This window comes from Pongo pygmaeus, chromosome 15, assembly GCF_028885625.2.
Source record: "Pongo pygmaeus isolate AG05252 chromosome 15, NHGRI_mPonPyg2-v2.0_pri, whole genome shotgun sequence".
NCBI classification, from domain to species: domain Eukaryota; kingdom Metazoa; phylum Chordata; class Mammalia; order Primates; family Hominidae; genus Pongo; species Pongo pygmaeus.
In genome coordinates this window covers 76,221,989-76,245,962 of record NC_072388.2, presented here as the reverse complement: position 1 = coordinate 76,245,962, position 23,974 = coordinate 76,221,989, and the positions used below count along the sequence as shown (strand labels likewise).

Sequence of the window (23,974 nt, the reverse complement as noted above, 5' to 3'; positions counted from 1 at the left end):
ACCCATTGCACACTTTAAAATGGTGGATGTTATGTTATGTGAATTTGTCTCAATTTTAGAAAAGAAAAAAGAAATACAAATACATTGCATGAAGCAGAAGTAGCTTACGAGGCTGATATCCACATGGGGCTGACTTCTTTCTCCCTTCCCATGCCCAGCATACACATGGTTTGATCTGTTTCTCTCACATGTTTTACCATTAGAAATTCCACCAGTTAGAATTCACTTTACTCTTTTTTTGTTTGTTTGTTTTTGAGACAGAGTTTCACTCTTGCCGCCCAGGCTGGAGTGCAATGGTACAATCTTGGCTCACTGCAACTTCTGCTTCCCAAGTTTAAGTGATTCTCTTGCTTCAGCCTCCCAAGTAGCTGGGATTACAGGTGCCCGCCACCACGTCGGCTAATTTTTGTATTTTCAGTAGAGGCGGGGTTTCACCATGTTGGCCAGGCTGGTCTTGAACTCCCAACCTCAGGTGGTCCACCCGCCTTGGCCTCCCAAAGTGTTGGGATTACAGGCGAGCCACCGCACCTGGCCCATTTTAGTCTTTTAAAAAAAAACCTCTGAGAAGGCTCTCGGATTAGCCCTGGAATTCACTCAAGGCTTTCTTCCTAACTGGAGACCGAGATCTCGGGCACCAAGGGGACAGGAATTTTCCTGTGATGAAGTGGGGAGCGATCTTGGAGCATGTAGTACTTGCGGGATAAAGGCGGGAGCAGGGAAGGCAGGCGGAGGCAGGGAGTGTGATCTTTTATCAAAGATCACAAAGATCACCTATGGTTGGGCTTAAGGAAGCATGAGAGCCCGGGGCCCTACAGGGTGGAGGGGTGGGGAGGGAGGTAGAACAGGTAGCCTATTTCAAAATTGGCTCTGAGCCCAAGAAAAGTGTAGAACGTATTATGCCTCTTCCTATCTCTTTTATACTATAACAACAATAACAAGAACAATTGGGAATTGAACAATGAGAACACATGGACACAGGAAGGGGAGCATCACACTCTGGGGACTGTTGTGGGGTGGGGGGAGGGATAGCATTAGGAGATATACCTAATGCTAAATGATGAGTTAATGGGTGCAGCACACCAGCATGGCACATGTATACATATGTAACTAACCTGCACATTGTGCACATGTGCCCTAAAACTTAAAGTATAATAATAATAATAATAAGAAATCATTTATTCTGTTCTAGTCACCTTAGAGGCATTATCTCATGTAAGCCTCAGAACAACCTTATAAAGTAGGTGTTGTTGCATCCCCATTACACAGATGGGGAACTGAAGGAAGATAAGTAGTTTGCCATAGGGAACCAAGCTAGTAAGTGGCAGAATCAAGGTTTAGGCTGGCGTAGAGCCTCCTCTCTTAATCATGACACCACAGTGCCTCACGAGCTTGCCTTGGCTCACTCCTTGGGCTGCATCTGTTACTACCGTAGAATTAAACAACAGAACATGTTGAGTATTTGCATGGAGCTCGCCTGGGAACCAGATTTCTGATGAAGATTTTTCAAAGGAAACCCAGCCCAGTTTTTCTGTGGAGACTGCCCGTTCTTTTTTGGAGTTTTCCTGGTTCTCAGTGCACTGTGGACATGTGCACAGGACTGGCTGATTTGTTTAATTTACCTAAGCCTTAGGCCAGGCGCGGTGGCTCACGCCTGTAATCCCATCACTTTGGGAGGCTGAGGTGGGCAGCAGATCACCTGAGGTCAGGAGTTCAAGACCAGCCTGGCCAATGTGGTGAAACTCCATCTCTACTAAAAATACAAAAATTAGCTGGGCATGGTGGCATGCGTCTGTAGTCCCAGCTATTTGGGAGGCTGAGGCAGGAGAATAGCTTGAACCTGGGAGGTGGAGGTTGCAGTGAGCCGAGATCGTGCCACTGCACTCCAGCCTGGGCGACTGAGCAAGACTCCATCTCAAAAATAAATAAATAAAAAATAATAATAATAATATGCCAAAGCCTTGCCTTCCTCACATCTGGTTGCCCGTGTGAAGGGAGAAGTGTGAGGCTTCTAAGGCTGCCCTCAGGGAGTGCGGCCCATCTGCACCCCTAATTTATCTCCTGATGGTTCTGTGTTCTGTTTGGTTGAAAGAGAGTGATGAGCAAACTGGAAACCTGTGAGAGGGCGTAGTAGCTTCTGCATGTTCTGAGGCCAAGCCAGTCAAGGAATCAAAACCCCTCCAAGTGGCAAGCAGGAAGTTTTCTCCTTTGCTACTGAGGCCAAGACCTGCCACTTCACATTGCCTACCAACCCTGGGCAACTGGCGGCTCCAGTCAAACAGGAACTTAAAACATAAAAAAGCCTGCACATAGTAGAAAATGCGGTCAGCACAGAAGGAAGTACAGGGTCAGAAGCCTCATCCACCACATTTCTAGTCCACAGAGGTAACCACGGTCATCTTTGTCAATAGTTTCTTATATTCCTCTAGGAATTCTTCTATACAAATACAAGCATGTATGTTTTTATATATGTACATATGAACAACACATTATATATACACACAATTCTTTTTAAAAACTCAAATGGAATAAGACTACAGTTGTTCAGCAGCTTGTGTTTGAAACATGATATATCTTCTTTCCACATTAGCACATGAAGGTGCGCTTCATTCTGTTTAATGGCCATGTGTCATTCTATCATGTAGATGTGCCGTAAGTATTTATCCCTCTTCAGTTGGTGGGCGGCATGTATGTTATTTCCAGTTTTTAGCCATTACAAAAGATATTGCAGTGAACATCCTTGTACATATATCATTGTATAGTTGTGCAGGTATATATGAAAAATTCCCAGCAGCCAAGCTAAAAAATCGAAGAATATGCACATTTAAAATTGAGTTAGATATTGCTAAGTTTTCCTGCAGAGATGTTGTAATCATATATACTCCCACCAACAGTGTATGCCAGTGCTTTCTTCCCCACATCATCGCCAGCACTGGTATGATCATACTTTAAAAACTTTGTTGGCTGGGCGCGGTGGCTCACGCCTGTAATCCCAGCACTTTGGGAGGCTGAGGCGGGCGGATCACCTGAGGTCAGGAGTTCAAGACCAGCCTGGCCAACATGGTGAAACCCCGTCTCTACTAAAAAAACAAAAATTAGCCGGGCCTGGTGGCAGGTGCCTGTAATCCTAGCTACTTGGGAGGCTGAGGCAGGAGAATTGCATGAACCCAGGAGGCGGAGGTTGCAGTGAGCTGGGATCGCACCATTGCACTCCAGCCTGGGTGACAAGAGTGACGCTTCATCTAAAAAAAAAAAAAAACTTTGTCAATTGGAGAGTAAAAAATGACATATCACTGTTTTCATTTGCATGACTGTATGAGTTAGGTTGAACATTTTTTCATATGTTAGCCATTTGTATTTTGTTTTCTATGAATTTGACATTTTTTTCTAGTAATTCATTTTTTTTCCATTGATTTGAAAGAGTTGTTTAGTTAAGAAATTAACTTGGGGCCAGGCATGGTGGCTCATGCCTGTAATCCCAGCACTTTGGGAGGCTGAGGCGGGTGGATCATGAGGTCAGGAGTTCAAGACCAGCCTGGCCAAGATGGTGAAACCCCGCCTCTACTAAAAATACAAAAATTAGCCGGGCGTGGTGGCAGGTGTCTGTAATCCCAGCTATGTGGGAGGCTGAGGCAGAGAATTGCTTGAACCCGGGAAGCGGAGGTTGCAGTGAGCTGAGATTGTGCCACTGTACTCCAGCCTAAGTGACAGAGCGAGACTCCATCTCAAAAAAAAAAAAAAAAAAAAAAAGAAATTAACTTGGGGTTACTTTTAACCTTAAGGGAACTGAGAGAGAATTGAATTTTGAGTGTCTGCTAAGTGCTTGGTATAGTGTTAGGTGTTTACTTAATAGCACCTCTAATCCTCACGCCCCCTGTGAGGAAGTTTTTATTGCCTATAGCTCAGAGATACTAAATATTGTCCGTGATCAGAGAGCTGGAATATAGGGCACTGAGATCCAAAGCATCTGTACGTTTCTTCGCTCCAGACCAGCCACGCAGTCTGGAAATGTATGACCAGCACCAGGCGAGCTTGCCCTGTGAGATCCCAGGTGGGAAGAGGGATCCATTTGATTGCCTGCCACTTGGCAGCTTTAGTTCATCTAGCTATTTGGATGACCCTGTCTGAACCCTGGGGTCCCTGCCTTCCTTTTTAAAAACAAGTCTTTGTTGTCTTTTACTGCCAGACTTTGGCTTCTATACCTTGACCTGGAGCTATAGAGACTGGCTCTGTTTAGAACTACTTAGAGAAAAAAGTGGGTTGGTTAGTAGTCTAAATCCAAGTCCCACAAGTGTGGCTAGGAGGGACCTTCCCCACACAGCCAATGTATTCCGTCCCCCAACACAGCCCGCCAGAGCCCGGGGGTCAGGCTGGGGCAGCCTGGGGCTTCCCAGATGGTTGGCATTTGCCAGCAGTTTTTATACTTCAGGTGCTTCTGATTGCTTGTGTGAAAAATAGAATTTTATAGTGTTGATAGCCAAGGAAATATATAAAAGACACGGCCGATCTTGTCAAAGGTTTTGAAGGATTCATGACTCACAGTCTTAGTTTCTAGTTGATTTGTTCTGGCTTGGGAGGTACCAAGGTTGCCCTCCTTTGGAATATTAGGAATGGGAGAAACCAGCCTCTGGCCTTTGGCAGTTTTTCTCTTCCCCTCTGGGCAAAGCATCTGTCTTTGCATTCCTCCGTCTGATTTTCTTCGCTTGTCTCTATTCCTGGTATGTAGCTCCTTGGTCTCTTTTCTCTCTCACTGTGACTTGGAATCTCACTTTCCTTTCAAAAGGCCAATTTCCCAGGAATCAGCCTCTGCCCATGACCCAAGAGCTGTTGTGTTTTATACCATCTGAAGGAAAGCGGAATCAGAGAGCCCCTTACTGACTCTACCCTTCAAATTCTGGGGCTCTTTTTCCTTCCTGAGTGTTTAGGTTGTGCTGTTCCTAGACCTCGGCCATAATACAAGAGAGGATTTGTTTCAAGCAGTGAGCTCTGTAGACAAAAGATTCTTTGCTCTGTGGCAGCTGCAGGAGAAAATGTTGCATTGGCAACATTTTCTATGGACAGTTGTCAAGGGAACCCAAAGTCTGTGGGCGCAGCTGGAGGGAAGTTCAGAGGACAGAGGAATCTTCTCCCAAAGGCTTCTCATCTTTTTGTTTGTTCTTCTCTCCTCAGATGCTGATAGGTCTTGCTGGCTACCTGAGTGGATATGATGGTACCTTTTTGTTCCAGAAGCCTGGGGATAAATATGAGCATCACAGCTACATGGGAATGAGAGGAGTAAGGCTTCCTGACTTGATATGGACTGACCGAACCCTGGGGCCACACTAAATCAGAAATGTTATAGTTAGCAGCCCTGGCGTGGTGGCAGGTGCAAATAAAGGGACTTTGGGTGGTGAGGAGAGGGGAGGATGATCAGACCCTCCCCTGTGGTGTAGATACTCAGAACTGAGGTGAGGAAGAAGGGAAGAGGAGGCCGCAAATAATACAGAGATGACATAGATAGGAGCAAGTATGCACTGTCACCTGCTGCCCTGCCCCGGTGTACTGTCAGACCTCAGGTTGGAGAACAGCCTGGAACCCGGGCAATCAGGAGTCTCCTGCAGCCCCAGCAGTGCCTCCATGCACTGGCATGCTGCCTGCTCCTCCCCTCACAGCCACAGCTGCTGGAGTGTTGCCTACATCTCAGAGCCTTTTCTGAAGATTTTGGTATCCCCACACCCTGTCACCAGGTTCCTGTGTCTTTCCCCATGAAGGTTTCAGGCACACAGAAAGAGTTTTCCAGCCTTATTTAAGGGAGGCCAAATGTCTGCTGCAGTCCCTCTGTGTCCTGATTTACAGCACCAGCCTTGATGGAACATGGCAGGGCCTTAACACCCAACTCTTTGGGAACCTTGGACGTGTGGCTGAATGAAGCCAGCAGAAGCTGACCTTCAGTGTGGACCTCTCAGAGAAGTTTGCATTTATAAGCCCCTTTCCTTGAGAATTTCACAGCGTTTTAAATAAATGGCTGTGTGCTTATTTGGCCTCATCGTTAGATGATTTGCATGGCTATATCGTGGTATATTAAACAAGGAGTATATCCTACCCTCAAGTTCATGTTCTTAAGTGATTCTGTGTCTTCCTAATAACTTTTGAACACCACATACCATACATAATTGAATGTGACAACCAAACGTGGGAATTTCCCATTCTTCTGGCTTGTCTGTTTATTTTGATGGACAGGTAGGGGATGGAAGAGGGCCAGCAGCTTAAAAAAACAAAAAACCAAACAGGGATCCAGCTACTGAAGTATCAAGCAATCCCTTTTTCCAAAATCAAAATATGTACATTGTGTAGATTAAAGACTGGTTTCTGGTGTAAATGAAGAAAAGAACTAGGGGTTCCTTAAAATTCTCTGAAATACCTTCAGAGGGGTCTTTCTCAACTTGTACCTACAGTTGTGTAATAGAAGCTAATGGCTATCAATGACTATCTGTGTGTTAATAACACTCATTTTCTTCCCTTCTCTCTATTCCTGGTGTGTAGCTACTTGGTTGCTTTTCTCCCTCTCTCCTACCCACACCTTCCTGGCTGAACTTGCTGATTTCATGTCAGTGTACAAGTTGCTGCTTAATGGGAACATATATATTGCTTGATTTGGCTCTTCACTATTACAATACTCTTTTCTTAGTTATAGATGTCCTAGGTGACTTTAGGTCACCAAAGTCATGCCTTCATCAGGTCCCCTGTCTTAAATGTTCGGTTGTACTGAGTCCAGTAGGTCCCTGACCTAGCTCAGCTTGTTATTTGACAGCTTCTCTATTCCTCCCACAGTTCTGTGCATTCCTCGGCTCCTGGCTGGTCCCCTTTGCCTACCTCACTGTACTGGATCTGTCCAAGTCCCTCTCAGCAGCACTGCTCACCGCTGCCCTCCTCACCTTTGGTAAGTTGTCTTAGCCATACCATGGCTTTTGGGAAATGGGCTGCCACTCTGTGAATGTAGCTGAAAATCAGTACGTTCGAGGGCCCTATCTGTGGGTCCAGTTCAATTAATTTTAGGATTGGGTAAAATGTACTACAAATCTCATTCACTAGTAATACTTAATGTATATCAATAGTTATATATAACAAGCCTTTAGATTATTGGAGGGGAGAATCGGCGTGAGTAATCCCAAGGAATAGATTTACCTCCAAGTTATTCACAATTGAGTTTGGAATGGGTAATAAGATAGATTTGTATCTGAGTATGTGTGTTTTTGAAGGAAGCTTATAATTCTAATTTTGCTTCTCTTAAGTTAAGGTTAGTTTGCATTCCTAAACTAATTTCTACTGTATACAAAGGTAAATGCAGAAGTAGCTGGGTGGCAAGAGATAGTAAAATGGGAACTTGGATACTAATCTTCACATGGATAAATGAGAGTTCATCGTAGAAGTTGATCCTATTGCTAGCTTTGTTCCTATGAAAGAGAATTCATGACCTTGTGGAGCTTAACATTTAAAGAAGTCTAGACCAATTTAAATGGGGTACTTTAGGGGTTTGCTTTGACAGATATGTTGCTTTGTTTTGACAGATAGATTGCAAGATTATTGGCTTTCTCTGTAGAGGACTGGTGGCTTTTTCCTTGTATCTTGAATTTCCATCTTCAGTTATTCATTCATTTAGTCATTTATGCACTTTTCATTCAATAGTTATTTCTCAAGCACCTACCCTGCTCCCTGCCACTTTTCTTAGTCTCAGAGGATACACTGATGAGTCACTCTGGTCTCATTGAGCTACCCCATCGTGGGGCAGACAGTAAATAAACAAGTAAATGAATAAGTCTGTCATGCGATGTCCTAAGCCACAAGTGCAATGTAGAAAATAAAGCAGGGTAAGGGATGGAATAATGGAGATCAGGACTATTTTAGACAGGGTAGTCAGGAAAGAGCTTCTGAGAGGGGAGCTTTGAGCGGAGACCTGAGTGAGACAAAGGATCAGGCCCTGCAGAGATCTGAGGGAAGGGCATTCAGGCAGAGGGAAGTGCATGTACTGTAATTCCGGCGCGGAGCTCTGTGGGTTCGAATCACAGTAAGAAGGCTGGCATGGCAAGGGCAGAGTGAGTGAGGCAGAGGGTGTTGGGAGATGAGGTTGGATGCGTAGGGAGACCGCACAGACTCTGGCAGTTGTCATGAGAACTTTTTACTTTGAGTGAGGTTGGAAGACATTGGAGGGTTTAAGCAGGGGCATGACATAATGAGATTTAAGGATTTAAGTTAAAAAAGATCACTCTGCCATCTGTCTGGAGAATCGACCCCCAAGAGAGACTTCATGTAAAATGATAAGATTCTATCATAGGTGTAGATAGTTTGTGGTTACATGAGCAGAGTGGCAGGACTCCCTTTTTGATGGTGCAAATGAGGAAGAGACCTTGTCTCAGGGCTGGTCTGAGGGAGTGAATGACATGATCCTTTCTTGGGTTGAGGGCCTAGAGGCAGTGTGAGTTACTGTTTCTTGTCTTTGGGCTTTGATGTCTCCCAGAGCTGTGGCCTTCCACCTCCCCGATGACTCAGTGTTGACTCTAGTCCTGACTGCACAAGTGCTTACACTCAATTAAGTGGCAAGAGGGACTGTTTCCTACTACTGGGGTGTTTGGTTTTCAGGGGGCCCTTCTCTTACCTCTCTTTTTCACCAGTGAGCTCATGTTTTTCAGACACGGGATGCCTCACTCTGTCCCAGTACATCCTCCTTGACCCCATCCTGATGTTCTTCATCATGGCTGCCATGCTGAGCATGGTTAAGTACAACTCCTGTGCCGACAGGTCAGAAACTCCATCCCTGGGAGGGGAGGGTCGGAAGCTGTGGCAGCTCCAAAATTTCTGTAATGGCCAGGGCCAGGGCAGGTGCCCAGAGACTTGTCTTGAAGCTGAGTTTAAGGCAAGCATACTTTTTGTTTGTTTTTTTAACTTAGATTGTCCATTTTAGATCATAAAAATAGATTTTAAAAAGTTTTCTACAGGTGATTTTATTTTTACCATATTCAAGACTGAGAAAATGTCAGTTGTCTTTTTCAAGCGTATTATTATTATCATGTTTACAATGGAGTACAATTGGGTAGGGATTTTGGGATATCATGGAGGGGTCCTAATGCTTTCCCCACCCACCTCTTGTAACCAGTGCTGGTTAGGAAATCCCGGGACAGGGTTGTCCTTCACATACTCTGTCCTAGAAGGGAGGGCACCAGGGTAGATGCTGCCTGGAAACTGTCTCCCTTTCGTCAGTGGTTGCATCCAGTCCTGACCTAATGATGGGAATAGCGTATGTAAAGGTTGGCTTGAATGGCCCATACCAGCCAAGAGGATCCTTCCAGGTCCTGGTCAGTTCTAAAGCTGACTTGGAGGGTCCAGTCTACTTCCAGAATAGTCTTTTCCAGATCATCCTTCTACTTCTGAGAAAGTAGAATAAGTCATTCATTCTATTCAAACCAGAAGAGTTGGCCCCTCGTAGGCTTTTCTGAAAGTTAACTTTGCACAGCCAGGCTCATTAAGCTCCATTGTGCTAATCAAACCTGATCAGTGACTCTCAGTCCACTCTGGCTTTTGTTGTTGTACTTATGCCACATCCACTTCCATCTACCATTTCTTGAGTACATACTGTGTACCAGGTACTATGCTGGGAGCTGGAGGTACTGAGCTCCACTGGGCTTGGCTGTTAAGGAATATTCACTCTGGCAGAGGAGGCAGCCAGAGAGCCAGAGAATCATAGTGTAGAGTACTAGGTGCTATACAAATAGCAAAATGGTTAAGAGCACTAACCTTGACCCAATTGCCTGGGTTAAAACTGTGCCCCACTGCCTGCTAGCTGTATTACTCCACCTCTCTTGATTTCCTCCTGTGCAAAAAGAGGACCTGGTGACAGGATCCTCTATGTGCTGTAGTGATGGCTAAAAGAGTTAATATATGCATCGTACTTGGAATGGTTCCTGACACGTACATGGTAAGCACTCAGTAAATGCTGCCTTCGACAGGGGCAGAGGTGACACAAAGGAGAGGGCTGCCTGAGTCCAGGGGCACCTAAGGATTCTCCTTTTACTCCTGCCTGACTGGTCACTTGTGAAGAAGGAGCCCCTGCTTACCCTGAGCCCTGTACTTAGCCAGGAGCACTATGGACACTCTCCCCAGAAAAATACCCTGCACCCTCAGACTGTGCTTTGCCTGCCGTTCCAGAGGTTTCACAGGCCGCCTCCTCCATGGAGCCACGCCATGGTCCCTTGAGGCTAACAGCCCCCAAGACAGGGCACAGCACAGCCGCTCCAAGTCTGAGACCTGCCCTGTCCCCTGCTGCGCTTGCATTTGGCTTTGGTTCCGGCTGCCAAATTGAACTCCGTCTTGTTGATTTTCAGGCCCTTCTCTGCCCCCTGGTGGTTCTGGCTCAGCCTGACTGGCGTTAGTCTTGCTGGTGCTTTAGGGGTCAAGTTTGTTGGCCTCTTTATCATCCTTCAAGTGGGGCTGAACACCATTGCAGACCTTTGGTACCTGTTCGGAGACCTCAGTCTTTCATTGGTGAGCACCCAAGCGTTTGCTGTGGAAATGTTTTTGCTCCCTGATGTTGCTGAGTAGGAGCCGGTGGCCTTCTCTGTCTCTGCTGCAGGTGGCAGAGTGGCTGTGTTCTGGGTCCCGGGTGGGCTGGACCCCCCACCCTCCGCAGACAGCAGGACATCAGGGAGTGGGCCCGGCTGAGGACTGGATAGGGTTCAAGGGAGAGGATGGATTAACATTCTTGGAAGTCTCTTTTTGCATTTGTTTTATAATGTCTGTCTTTTTTTTTTTTTTTTTTGAGATGGAGTTTCGCTCTGTTACCCAGGCTGGAGTGCAGTGGGCCGATCTTGGCTCACTGCAACCTCCGCCTCCTGGGTACAAGTGATTCTCTTGCCTCAGCCTCCCAAGTAGCTGGGATTACAGGCACATGCCACCATGCCCAGCTAATTTTTGTAGTTTTAGTAGAGATGGGGTTCTACCATGTTGGCCAGGTTGTTCTCAAACTCCTGACCTGAAGTGATCCGCCCGCCTTGGCCTCCCAAAGTGTGGGGATTACAGGCATGAGCCACCGAGCCCGGCCTGAACTCACAATTTTCATTTCCTGACCCACAGTCTCCATATTTGGAGGCCAGTAAGGGCCTTTCCGGTTTATTATTTATTAAGGGCTGATTCTGTGCCAGGCAGTATGCGAAATGCTTTACCTCCATTATCTCATTTACCCCTCATAATAGTCCTATGAGGTGGGGAGTTATTACCCTGATTTTCAAATGAGGAAATCAAAACCTACAGAGGTAATGACTCCCCCGAGGCCATCGGGGAGTGAGAGGTGTATCTAGGAGTCACAACCAGGTTAGGTTGGCCCCAGGCCGTCACTCTGCTGTGGTGCTGCTCCATCACCTCCAAACCAACTCCTAACAAGTTTATTCATTCATTCATTCATTCATTCATTCATTCAGAAAATATATAAAGACCATCCATCCACTGTGTGTGAGGTGCTGGAATATACAGATGAATACAATATGGTCCCCACCCTCTGTGGTCAATGGAGAGAGAGAAATAAGGAAGCAGGCAGTTACAGTCAGCCAGGAGTGCTGGGAGAGCACAGAAAAGGGCGCTCGGCCAGTCCCAGGCAATCCAGGAAGGCCTCTGGGAGGAAGCCGCGAAGTTAAGATAAGGAGCCATTAGCCATGTGATGGGTTGGTCTGGGACAGTAGAGGAAGCACTGGGAAAGTTCAAGGAGGTTAGCGTCCCTGGAACATGGAGCGGACTGGTGAGCAGCTATGTTGCAGATGCAGGTTCCTTGTCCTTGGCACAGTGACATCCTGGGGTCTTGGGTGTAGAGCCTGGAGAGGTGGCAGAGGGCTGGCCCATGTTTATCTTGTGTAGTGCTTGGGTGGTGGGTGTTACAGAAAGGCTTAGGGTTTCCACATAGTCTTCTCTCCTCTTGGCCATTTTTTATGATTATGACCTATATATTAAAAGTTATATATAATGCATGCATAGTGCCTAAGGAATAATGAGGTCTCACGTGCCTAGCACCCCACGCTGGCCTCTGTTTGCAGGTGACTGTGGGAAAACACCTGACTGCTCGTGTCCTGTGCCTCATAGTGCTGCCCCTGGCTCTCTACACAGCCACCTTTGCTGTTCACTTCATGGTGCTGAGTAAAAGGTATGGACAGAGCCTTTGCACCATCTTGCTTCTGGTTTTCCTTTTGCTCCTAAGCCTGTGGAGGGGCCGGGTGATTTTCTGGGTCTGTGGTTAAAATGATAGGAGAGGGACCCCAGGGGCTTTTTCCTGTTTCTTTCCCGCTGTGTTCTATCCTTTGGGTATATGCTAAGGGCTCAGAAAAGCCAGCACCCTAACCTGAAGGAAGAAGCTATTTTCGTTATAGCCAAATTGTCCCTTATCTCTAAACAGAGTACCCTGTACTTAGCAGGGATAGGCCACAATAAGATGTGCAGTAGGAGTGAGTGTAACAATAACAGTAACTCTGGCAGCAACAGCTTCCACTTCATGAGTACTTACTGAGAATCAGGAACTGTGTTCCGCATTTTGTACACATTATCTCATATAATCACAATCACTTGTGACTTCTCTTGGTTTCTTTAAATCTCTAGTTTATAAATGAGGAACTAAGGCTAAACAAGGTTATCTTGCCCAAGGTCACACAGCTAGTAAGTGGCTGAGTTGGGATTTGGACCCCAGTTTCTCCAACTCCGTCACCCACCTCTGTCCCATGATCTGATTCTACTTCCCTTCAACTATCTGAGCAGAGCTCTTCCTAGCGCTCCTGGGAAGTCACATTTTCACTCGTTTAACTTGACTCTCTTCTGCTCTTCCGCTCCCCACAGTGGCCCTGGTGACGGTTTCTTCAGTTCTGCCTTCCAGGCCCGGCTCTCAGGGAACAACCTGCACAATGCTTCCATCCCTGAACGTGAGTGTCTCTGGGCCTTTACAAAGGTAGAAGGCAGAGGGGCGTCCTGGGAGTTGAATTGGAAAAGACAAATATGATGGCTTTGGGTTATTTTAGCCTGTGATGGCACGGGGGGAGAAAGACCCAGATAGATCTGGTAAGAATACTCGAGAGTGAATCAGGACAGAGGAGAGGAAGACATCCTGAGCAGCAAGCTCTCCGACCCTAAAGAATGACTTCTTGGTGGCTCTCCAAGCCAGCTCTGTGGGAAGGCCACTCAGAGAGAATATGGTGACAGCACCAGGCCCTTTAGAACCAGTTGTCGGTTTCCCACACCACTTTCTGAGTGTCGCATCCATTCATCTATGACAGATGGTAGCGGAGCGCGTGCTTACCCTCCAGAGATGGAGCCTGGTGTAGAGGAGCTCCACACGGTGTGGCCGGAGGCATTAAGTACATAAAGAGGGAGCACAGCTCTGGGGATTGACCAGCCTGAAGGAGCATGGCTGCTAGGCGGTTAAGGGCATCAGAGGTTTGTGATGTGGGTTGCCTTGAAGTCAGGCCCTGGAAGGATGTGTGGCTTTCAACAGATAGAGGAGAGGGCATCTCAGGCAGGAGGGATGACATGATCAAAGCTGAGGACAGAGTAAAACTCAAGGCACAGGTTATATGCAGAAAACTACTGGAAGATAAATGTGAAAAGTTAGGTTGGGCCCAGACTGTGAGGGTTTGAGGTGTCTGGATAAGGTATTTGACTTCCTCAAACAGGCCATGGTGAGACCTAGTGGAGGTCTTTGAGCAGCCAGGAGGCCAGGAAGGCTGTGCTATAGGGAGATGACATGGGTGGGAGAGTCGAGGCTGGCTGGGGAGGGGACAGGATTGTAGGCAAGAGAAGCCCTCTGGGAAGCTATTGCAGGAACCTGAGCTGGGTATGGTGGGGCAGCCACAGGGTAAGGCAGATGGGCATATACAAGGGAGATCTGGACACAGCAAGAGAGGAAGAAAGATGTCACTGAGGACTTGAGTGCAGGTGATTGCTTCCTGGAGGCAGAGACTGCATCTTACTCATTTTAGTCTTTCCAGGACTTTGCACAGTGCCTAAAATACAGCGGACTCTCCCAGACTGTGAAGAATGAGAAATAGGGAAGCAGGAGAAGAAGTTGGGTTGGAAGGGCAGATACTGAATTCCACGCTAGAGGGGTTGATAGTGAGCTGCTTGGGGAAATTGTTGCCGTGGGGCCAGTGGGATTTGGGGCTGATGCTTTCAAAGGAGGAATCAGACAAGTAAAATGGTAATTGATGCTGTGGCAGTAGCTGTGATTTGTAAGGAAACTGTAGAAAGAGGAAAAGAATAGGGCTGAGGTCAGATCACTGGGGAATGCAAGAGGAGGAGGAATTAGGAGAGGAGACTGCGGAGGAGCAGCCCTTGAGAGGGTGTGCGGTCGAGAAGCGGGAACAGAGAGCATTTCAAGAAATAAAGGTGGTCAGCCATGTGCAGGGCTGCCGAGGTTGGCCTGCCTGAGAACTCAGAAGAACACAGCTGTGGAGTTTAGCAAATTCCTGCTCATTATTTAAAGGCCTAGCTCAGCTGTCATCTCTTCGATCAAGTCGCCCTCTCTTTAATCCTTGGAAGAGAATTTGTCCTGTTTCGAGTTCCCACCACTCCCACCGTGTCACACATTGTCACGCCTTTGTGGGGCACTTGCCCACTGTCCTATACTTGTCAGTGTGTGAAGCCATCTTCCTTGTAGACAGGGCTCTTCCAGGGCCACAGGCAGGACTCCTCCACCTTTGGATCCAGTGTGTAATTCTTCTGGTCCACTGAATGAACAAAGAAAAACAGGAGCAAGTCATTCCAGCGGATTGGAAGAGGGACAGTATTAAGGAAAAGAGGCTTCTCAATAACCTCAGGGCCTATAGGAGGAGGGGGATGCTCTTGGGAAGTGGTTTTCTGTGTTTTTTGTTTTTTAATTCAGAGTAAAACAAAACACCATTGAACAGTTACTTCATATGGTACTAGATTCAAAAGGCACGAAAGGATATAGAGTGAAAAAAACGGTTTGTCAAAATGCTGTATTTTGGAGAACATTCCAGGCGAAGACAGAAGATGCTTCTTCCTTCTTTATTCCATTGAATCCATGTGGAGACCTTGAAAAGGACAGGTTGTTTTTCATCTTTTGCTGTTACACATAGTGTTTTGATAATGACAGTGTTAACACCAGCTTCTTCCAAAGCCCTCAGGAGGGAGGGGAGTAAGTGGGCCCTGTGGTGAACTCTGTCTTGAGTCGGCTCCGTGGGAGTGAGAAGGCAGCTGGGCTTCAGTCCGAGGCCCAGGGGAGTCTCGCAGAGGATTAGTGAGCCCTGTGGCTTCCGAGGCTTCTCGCAGGTAGGGACAGCCTCTAGCACTGTGCCAGCTCACCCCTCTGCTGTCTCTCTTCCTCCCAGACCTGGCCTACGGCTCTGTGATCACTGTGAAGAACCTCCGGATGGCCATCGGCTATCTGCACTCCCACAGGCACCTCTACCCCGAGGGCATTGGTGCCCGTCAGCAGCAGGTCAGTGAGCCTTTTGTGCACTTGTACGGCCCAACGCTGTTCACCGTGACAGTTCACTCTCTTGCCTCCTGTCGTTTGCTCATCCTGTTCCCCCTGCTTGAAACATTCTTCCTAGCCCTGCACCCTTCTCTTTTCTCTGGCTAACCCCAGCTTCTCTAGGCATCAGCATAGGTGTTCTTCAGTGACAACCGTGTCCCACCTCTCCATGGTACTGGATGGGGTGCCCCTCTGATGAGAGGCTTGGTGGCACCTTCCACATGCCTATGTGGTAAACCTTCTCATATTGAACTGTGCGTGCTTACTTCCCGCCGTCTCTTTGGTACTTGATTGCTAGCTCCTGGAAGGCTCAGTTGCCTAGCACGGTGCCTGCTATGGGATGGGTGATGAGTAAAGTGTGGTATTTATGAAAACAGACCTGGGAACCAGACTAGATGATCTGGGTGTGAAGCCTGCTTTCATATAGAGTGTCACTTTGGACAAGTTCATCTTCTTGTGCTTCAGTATCCTCTTCTTTTTTTTTTTTTTTTTTGAGACGGAGTCTTGCTCTGTCGCCCAGGCTGGAGTGCAGTGGCGCGATCTCGGCTCACTGCAGACTCCGCCTCCCAGGTTCACGCCATTCTCCTGCCTCAGCCTCCCGAGTAGCTGTGACTACAGGCACCCGCCACCACGCCCGGCTAATTTTTTGTATTTTTAGTAGAGACGGGGTTTCACCGTGTTAGCCAGGATGGTCTCGATCTCCTGACCTCGTGATCCACCCACCTTGGCCTCCCAAAGTGCTGGGATTACAGGCTTGAGCCACCACGCCCAGCCTGTATCCTCTTCTTTAAGTTGGGGAAAATGAGTAGTACTCTCGCCATCAAAGGGCAGTTGTGAGGATTAAATGAGATAACAGTGTGAAGTGCTTATGAAAGATTAGCCATGTGAGTATCATCTGAATGAGTGAATGACGCTGTGTCCATGCTAAAGAGTGTTCGTGTGGCTGCAGTGGATGGTGCCTGAGAGGGAGAAGCAGGATGCTGAAGAGGTTGGTGGGGCCGTATTGGGGAGAGGCCTGTGTTACAGTAGATTTGACTTTGCTCCATAGACATTAGGGAGGCAATCAAAATTATTATGATTATGATTAGATCTCTAGTTTAGAAAGGTAACTTTAGTGGAAATGTGATAGCTCACAAGGAACCAGTTTGGAGGCAATAATTATGACAAAGGACAGTGAACAGAGGCAAAAAGCATGGAATCTTGACTTTGCAAAGATTTGTTCTTTGCAAAAAGTTGTGTCTCTCCAAATGCTTTATTTTTATTACCCTTTTGGTTGCTAGAAAGTGACTCTGTGTGTATTAGTGCAATTTCATGCTGCTGATAAAGACATACGTGAGACTGGGCAATTTACAAAAGAAAGAGGTTTAATTGGACTTACAGTTCCACATGGCTGGGGAGGCCTCACAACCCTGGTGGAAGGCAAGGAGGAGCAAGTCACATCTTATGTGGATGGCGGCCGGCAAAGAGAAAGCTTGTGCAGAGAAAATCCCGTTTTAAAAACGGTTTTAAAAACCATCAGATCTCTGGCCAGGTGCGGTGGCTTACGCCGAGGTGGGCGGATCACTTTAGGTCAGGAGTTTGAGACCAGCCTGGCCAACATGGTGAAACCCCATCTCTACTAAAAATACAAAAAAATTACTTGGGCTTGATGGCATGTGCCAGTAATCCCAGCTACTCAGGAGACTGAGGCAGGAGAATCACTTGAACCGGGGAGGTGGAGGTTGCAGTGAGCTGAGATTGTGCCACTGCACTCCAGCCCAGGCAAAAGAGTGAGACTCCATCTCAAAAAAAAAAAAAAAAAAAACCCATCAGATCTCGTGAGACCCGTTCACTATCACGAGAACAGCATGGGAAAGACCCGGCCTCGTGATTCAATCATCTCCCACCGGGTCCCTCCCACAACACGTGGGTATTAGGGGAGCCACAAGATGAGAATTGGGTGGGGACATAGAGCCAAACCATATTACAGGGTATTGGATTTTAGTGTCAGTTTCTTATCCTTAATTCTCCATTCATGTCTGGCCCAGTGGTTTTCAGCCCTGGCTGCACTTAGAATCAACGGAGAGATTTTTTAAAATTCTGATGCCTGGACTCCACTGCAGAGATTATGATTTAATTGATCTGGGATGAGGCCCATGCATTATGCGTTTTTTTTTTGGTTTTAAGCTGTCCAGATTATTCTAAGTCATGTACACCCAGGGCAGGGACAACTAGCTGTTCTGTGTTCTCATGTGGTGATAAATTGCTGCAAGTGTCATGTAGAAGACACTACAGTTACAGATGTGGTGACCAGAACATCTACACTGTGCAAAGGGAGAGAAAGGCCAAACTCTGAAAGACTCTGTTAAGCTAGTGTTATGTACTTAGAGCCCATGTGTGGAGGTGTGAAACGTGATGGTGGTATAGGGAAAGTGCATTGGGCCAAGGGACGAAAGTGTCTGGCTTTGTCATTGACCAGATCACTTAGCCTTTCATCCTGTTTCCTTATCTGTAAATTGAGGGGATTGGACTAAATAATCTCCAGTGGCCCTTCCTGCCATGCAGTTTGATGTCTTGTTAACATGTCTAGGTCTCTATTTTAGAATGTTTTAAAGCATAGCATTTATAAAATTGGAAAATATAGAAAAGTATAAAAAAGAAAACAAAAGCTACATGTAATCCCAGAAGATTAAGTGTTTATCTGAATGTTTTAATGTACAACATTCTGCTATAATTGGATACTTGTGTTCTTAGGAAATCTCATGGTATAAAAATCTCCACTGTCAAAACAAACATTTCAGTGGGAAAAGGGACCATGGACTGTACTCTTGATAAATAAATAATTTTTCTTGTAGGAATTTTAATCATAATTGCTCTTGTAAAACAGATGCACAAAGACCGCTCTCCTACCACACATCTACACAGAGTACACACATGAGCATCATAGAACCTTAACTTCCTTGAGCAAATCCAGGCTGGATGGATAATATTGAGCTTTTTCTCAGGAATGTAGACTTCATTTTAATTTCTTTATGAGCACCAAAACTTTTTAGCTTCTTGTATATTCTTAATACCATTATCCCTAATTTTTTTTTCCTGAGGAACAAAGCAAATACCACTCAAAAGAAGCAGCCATAATGCAAGCAAAATAATTTTTCCCCTAAATGCTAATTCTAAATCTCTTTGTAAGTACAGTGATGCATCAGGGGGATATCTTCTGAGAAACAGGTCATTAGGTGATTTGATCGTTGGGTGAACATCATAGTATGTACTTAGACAAACCTAGGTGGTCCAGCCTACCACACACCTAAGCTACATGGTATAGCTGATTACTCCTAGACTACAAACCTATATAGCATGTTACTGTACTGAATATTGCAGGCAGTTGGAACACAGTGGAACACAATGGTAAGTATTTGTATTAACTTAAACACATCTAAACATGGAAATGGTATAGTAAAAATATGGTATTATAATCTTATGGGACAACCATCATATATGCAGTTTGTTGTTGACCAAAATGTCTTTATGTGGCATATGACTATAAATTGGTCATATTTTATCCAATTGGGGTTATAAAAACTCATTTGTAAGAGTTCTCTACTTGTCTACATAATTGGCATAATTGGATGTATATAGTCTCTATCCTGGAAGCATTTATTTAGCGGCCCTGGTTTGAATTCTGTCTCCCCAACTCATAAGCTGTGTGACCTTGAGCAAATTACTTAACTTCAGTTTCCTTGTAAGTAATGTGGGGATAACCATAGTACCTACGGCATAGAGCTGTAATAATGGTTAAATGAGATGAGACTTGCCCAATGCTTAGAACAGTGCCTGGTAATAAATGGTAGCCATTTTCAGCATCAGCATTTCATGAGCCTTTTCCCATGTTGCTAAAAAAAATGCTCTGAAACATTTTTTATGGTTGTATAATATTCTATCCCAGGACATACTATCATGTTAACTATTTTTCTATTACTAGACAGTCATACTGTTTCCAGATTTTTTGTATAAAATGTGAGTTAAATTCTAGGACAGGATATCTGTGGAGCTTTTTAGTTTCATTTGGCCACATTATAGAAAATATAATAGCATGAATTTTTCATTTAGAAAGTTTGAGGCATGATCTTAATTACCTTTTTTTTTTCCAAGATGGAGTCTTGCTCTGTTGCCCAGGCTGTAGTGCAGTGGCACGATCTCAGCTCACTGCAACCTCTGCCTCCTAGGTTCAAGCGATTCTCCTGCCTTAGCCTCCCGAGTAGTTGGGATTACAGGCGCGTACCATGCCCAGCTAATTTTTGTATTTTTAGTAAAGACGGGGTTTCACCATGTTGGCCAGGCTGATCTCAAACTCCTGACCTCAGGTGATCCGCCCACCCTGGCTTCCCAAAGTGCTGGGATTACAGGCATGAGCCACCACACCCAGCCTGAATTACTTTGAAAATGCACTTAAATCCTCATTCTGTTTTTGTGCTGGAGTTGGTTATATAAGGCCTCATGGTTCCTCCCTCTAGAAGGCTGGATAGAACTTTTAGGACAAGATGCAGAAAGATACAAAGAGACAAAAAGGCTCTTGTGGACAAAGCCTCTAAATGCAGAAGGAAGGAGAGAATCTCACTCACTAGTGCTACATATGAGCCCCATTGGGAAACATGGCCCCTCAGGTTGGTGGCTGGGGATTCTGAAATTGGCTTAAGCAATATTGGTTTGAGGTTGATTGTCCTTGGCCAGCTGTGCTGATAGTGATGGTATTCTCCCTCCTGCCTCCTCTTCCCTCCGCCCCCACCCGCCACCCAGGTCACCACCTATTTGCACAAGGACTACAACAACCTGTGGATTATCAAGAAACATAACACAAACTCAGGTAATGTGGTCAGAGACTGATGCTTCTTGTGCTGTTACTCCCTCTGAGCCCTCCTTAAGATTTCTCATGCCTGCAAAAGAATGATCCTGAGATGGGCTTTGCTGAGCATCTTTGACACCTTTACTTATCTCAATTATCCTTTCAATTATTATTTATTAAGCACCTACTGTGTTCCAAGCACTGTTGTTGGCATAGGGGATAAGCATGGAGCAAAACAGGTAAGAACTTGCTCTTAGAGCTGTCATTTTGAAGACAGATAGCAGAGCCCAGATTTAATCCAAGTAGAGGTTACTTGAGCATGCCACTGGGGGCTGGTGAGTGGCCCCAGCTGAGGGCACCTGGCTGCTGCTCTCATTTCTGACATAGAGCACACCAAACATTGCACACTGTAGCATGTGGTACGGCTCAAGTTGTCTTGATAAGATAGAATCCTGCCCACTGCTCAGCCCTGGCCTGAGTCAGTCAGTTGATCTGAGGGGCTACTACTCCTGTGACTGGAATTTGTCTAGGCTAATTCCTGAGATGTGACTCGATGCCTGCTGATCCGCTCCTAACTGGCCTGGGTGAAGTCGCTCTGAAGCACACCTATCAGGCTCTCAGGGCTTTATGACAAGAGCAAGAGCTAGAGCCAGATCTTCCTTTCTTTGGTCAGACAGCTAGCTACCTGCAGGCTGTGCCTCTGGTGCAGCTAAGAGAACAGAGGGCATCTTCCACTCACCTTCCGAGCCTGTCATCTCTGCTGACGGTCCTGTGCTACAGGTATCTCTGTGACTCCTCAGCAAATCCCACCTGGCTTAGCCTGTCCCAGCTCAGCTGCTCCTGGGCCTTTGTAGAGAAATGGGCAGCTGCTCACCTAAATCCACCTCCTCTTATTGCCGTGTAGGCTAGAAACGCGGCGTATACAACCACTTTCTGCATTCTGCTCCTTAGTAGGACAAATTACGACACCATTGGGCAGAGTCTGTTTCTATACCTTTATAATGGATATTGATTGATTCAGCAGGCCAAATGTGAGTGTTCTATCACAGTGAGGAGTTACAAGGGAAGACCAGTTTTACTTCCGTCGTGTGGTCATGAACCAAGTCTTTGAACATTCCTAGTCTGTTATTCCATTGTGACTTCTGAGTTAAGATGGTTGCATTTCATCGAAGTGATTAAGGATTTTGTGGGAGCTTTATAGACTAGCTAGGGTCTTTGTGTTCTTGAAGGCTATAAATGCCCCTCCCCACCAAATGCATATGAAATAAAACCTCCCTCCCTATTGACTTATTTGATTTGTCATCTTGCTAATTAATGCTTTTAAGAGACCCTAACAGGCAGCATGGAAATGGGCGTCTCGTAGTGGAGTTCTCTGATTCCCTCGAGAGCCAGTGATTTGCACTGGCAAATTTATCCTTCCTGACCTTGATCAATTTATAGTGTGTTGGTATCTCACTGTTTGGGACAGAAATTTGCAAGGATCCATTCTGTGTTGCTATGATTACTGCCGGCTCCTTTTCCATGTCATCACCTTTCTAGATCCTGATTGGTCTTGACTTTTGAGATGATACAGAAGTAGTCCTTTAATCATTTCATCATTCTTCACCTCACATTTAGCAAGTTTATTGCCAGAGACAAGATACTCGCTGGCAAGATTGTCAGGGCAAAGATTGATTTTGAGGAGAGTTGGGCAAATGGTCATTTGTATGGAATTACTTTTTAGAAGGCTGTTATTACTACTAAAGTCTTACTATTTAGCTTCCCAGCTTAAGCTCCAGTGGGGGCTGCAGTGCCTATTGGGTAAAGGCCACATTCCAGCCTGAAATATGCAGTCTGGCCACACTTGTTCATAGCCTCATCTGTTCCCACTCTCCCCCACCCCACCCACCCTTACAGTATGAAACCCATTTGCTATTCATCGAAGGAGTTTTTCTTCTTCTTTTTTTTTTGGAGACAGAGTCTTGCTCTGTCACCCAGGCTGGAATGCAGTGGCGCAATCTCGGCTCACTGCAACCTCCGCCTCCCAGGTTCAAGTGATTCTCCTGCCTCAGCCTCTCGAGTAGCTGGGACTACAGGCGTGCGCCACCATGCCTGGCTATTTTTTGTATTTTTAGTAGAGATGGGGTTTCACCATGTTGGCCAGGCTTGTCTCGAATTCCTGGCCTCAGGTGTTCTGCCCACCTCAGTCTCCCAAAGGGCTAGGATTACAGGCGTGAGCCACGGTACCCGGCCAGAAGTTTTCTTCTTTCACACTTCTAGTGCCTTTCCCCTGCTTGTTCACCTGACAAAATTCTCCCTTTCCTTTAAGAGTCTTTTCAAGCATTATCTCTGGGACACCCTTCTCTAATCCCCTGAGGCAATTTAGGGGTCCTTCCTCTTTGGTCTCAGAGTACCTGGTTAGTACCTCTAGCAGATACCACATGGTACTGTAAACGTTTACCAGTAGGCCCTTGATTAATACTAGCCTGGTGAGTGATTTTGGATATCAATGCTTGTTTCTTTTTGGCAGATCCCCTAGACCCTTCCTTCCCAGTGGAGTTTGTAAGACATGGAGACATTATTCGACTAGAACACAAAGAGTAAGTCAATTTGCAGTTTGGATAAATAAGTGGTATGGGCACCAAGGGGAGGGAGTTATTTTAAGAAGTAAACAGAAGTTAGATTTTGATGAGGCTCTGGTCAATGGAGCAAGGCTGCAGTGCGAGAATGGGAGAAGCATTTTATGAAGGTGATGAAATTGCAGGCCAGCCTTTGCCTGCCTTCTGGGGACCTTTCAGTTTTCCATTTCCTAGAGGAAAATTTGAGTTGCCGAAAGCTGCTGCTGCTTTTTTTTTTGAGACAGAGTCTCACTATGTTACCCAGGCTGGCCTCAGAGTCCTGGGCTTAAGTGATCCTCCCGCTTCAGCCTCCCAAATGGTTGCTATTACAGGCATGAGCCATCACACCCGGCTCCCAAAGCTGCTTCTTAAGTGGCTGCCTTTAGAAAGACGTAGGAGTCTGTTTCTGAGAATATGGCAAGCTAGCTTATTTAACCAGTGTTCTCACTGAAAATGACTAAAAATGCTGGAATAATATAAAGACTTCTTAAGAGCATAAAAAGGCTGACAAGATATTAAAGAGTTACCAGGCCAGAGCCTAAGTGAAATGAGGAATCCAGAGAAATAAGTGAGACACTGAAGCCACTTTTGCTTTGATCCCACAATATTGACTTTTGGCTGCCTCTTGAGAGAAGAGGTTTTAAAGTCAAATCTAGGCTCACCCAAAGTGGTAAATTTATTAAGTTATCCTTCCCCATATTTGGAACCCCCAAAGGCTTGGGGTAAGGGTAAATCTGCCCTATCCACTTATGCCCAGGTCCACTTTAGGACCCAGCTAAGTGTTGGGGGTTGGGTGGTGAACTGCCCTTAGTTCCTGAGAAGTTGGAACGACCATTTGATCCTCACATGAACTTGGAGCTCAAATTCATGTCACCTGGGTCATCTCAGAATCTCCAAGTCATGAATTTAAATGAACATGATCCTGGATTGGTCATATCTCCTAGGTGCATGGCTAAAAGCAAATGTAAGCCCTCTTTGGGGAAAGACGTTGTCATTCGTTCCCATAGTTTTTTAGTGACAATAGTACACACCCAAAAGTAACAAAGCACACAAGGAAATAGG

The 23,974-nt window shown here is 45.9% G+C and overlaps 1 protein-coding gene across 6 annotated transcripts in view; it reads left to right on the top strand.

Moving 5' to 3' along the window:
* POMT2 (protein O-mannosyltransferase 2) overlaps window positions 1-23,974 on the top strand; it is a 46,229-nt gene that overhangs the window by 9,543 nt on the left and 12,712 nt on the right. For 5 of the 6 annotated variants that reach the window (XR_008493777.2, XM_063651929.1, XM_063651928.1 and 2 more), the window contains exons 3-11: window positions 5,167-5,271; window positions 6,808-6,916; window positions 8,664-8,772; window positions 10,353-10,512; window positions 12,051-12,157; window positions 12,841-12,923; window positions 15,348-15,457; window positions 20,270-20,336; window positions 22,825-22,894. Coding sequence is in view for 5 of the 6 variants with exons in the window: in XM_063651929.1 (XP_063507999.1) it covers window positions 5,167-5,271; window positions 6,808-6,916; window positions 8,664-8,772; window positions 10,353-10,512; window positions 12,051-12,157; window positions 12,841-12,923; window positions 15,348-15,457; window positions 20,270-20,336; window positions 22,825-22,894 (920 nt within the window). In the remaining variant the exon portion in view is untranslated. Of the gene's footprint in view, window positions 1-5,166; window positions 5,272-6,807; window positions 6,917-8,663; window positions 8,773-10,352; window positions 10,513-12,050; window positions 12,158-12,840; window positions 12,924-15,347; window positions 15,458-20,269; window positions 20,337-22,824; window positions 22,895-23,974 lie in introns of those variants that run through there. The other variant, XM_063651931.1, reaches the window with a different exon arrangement.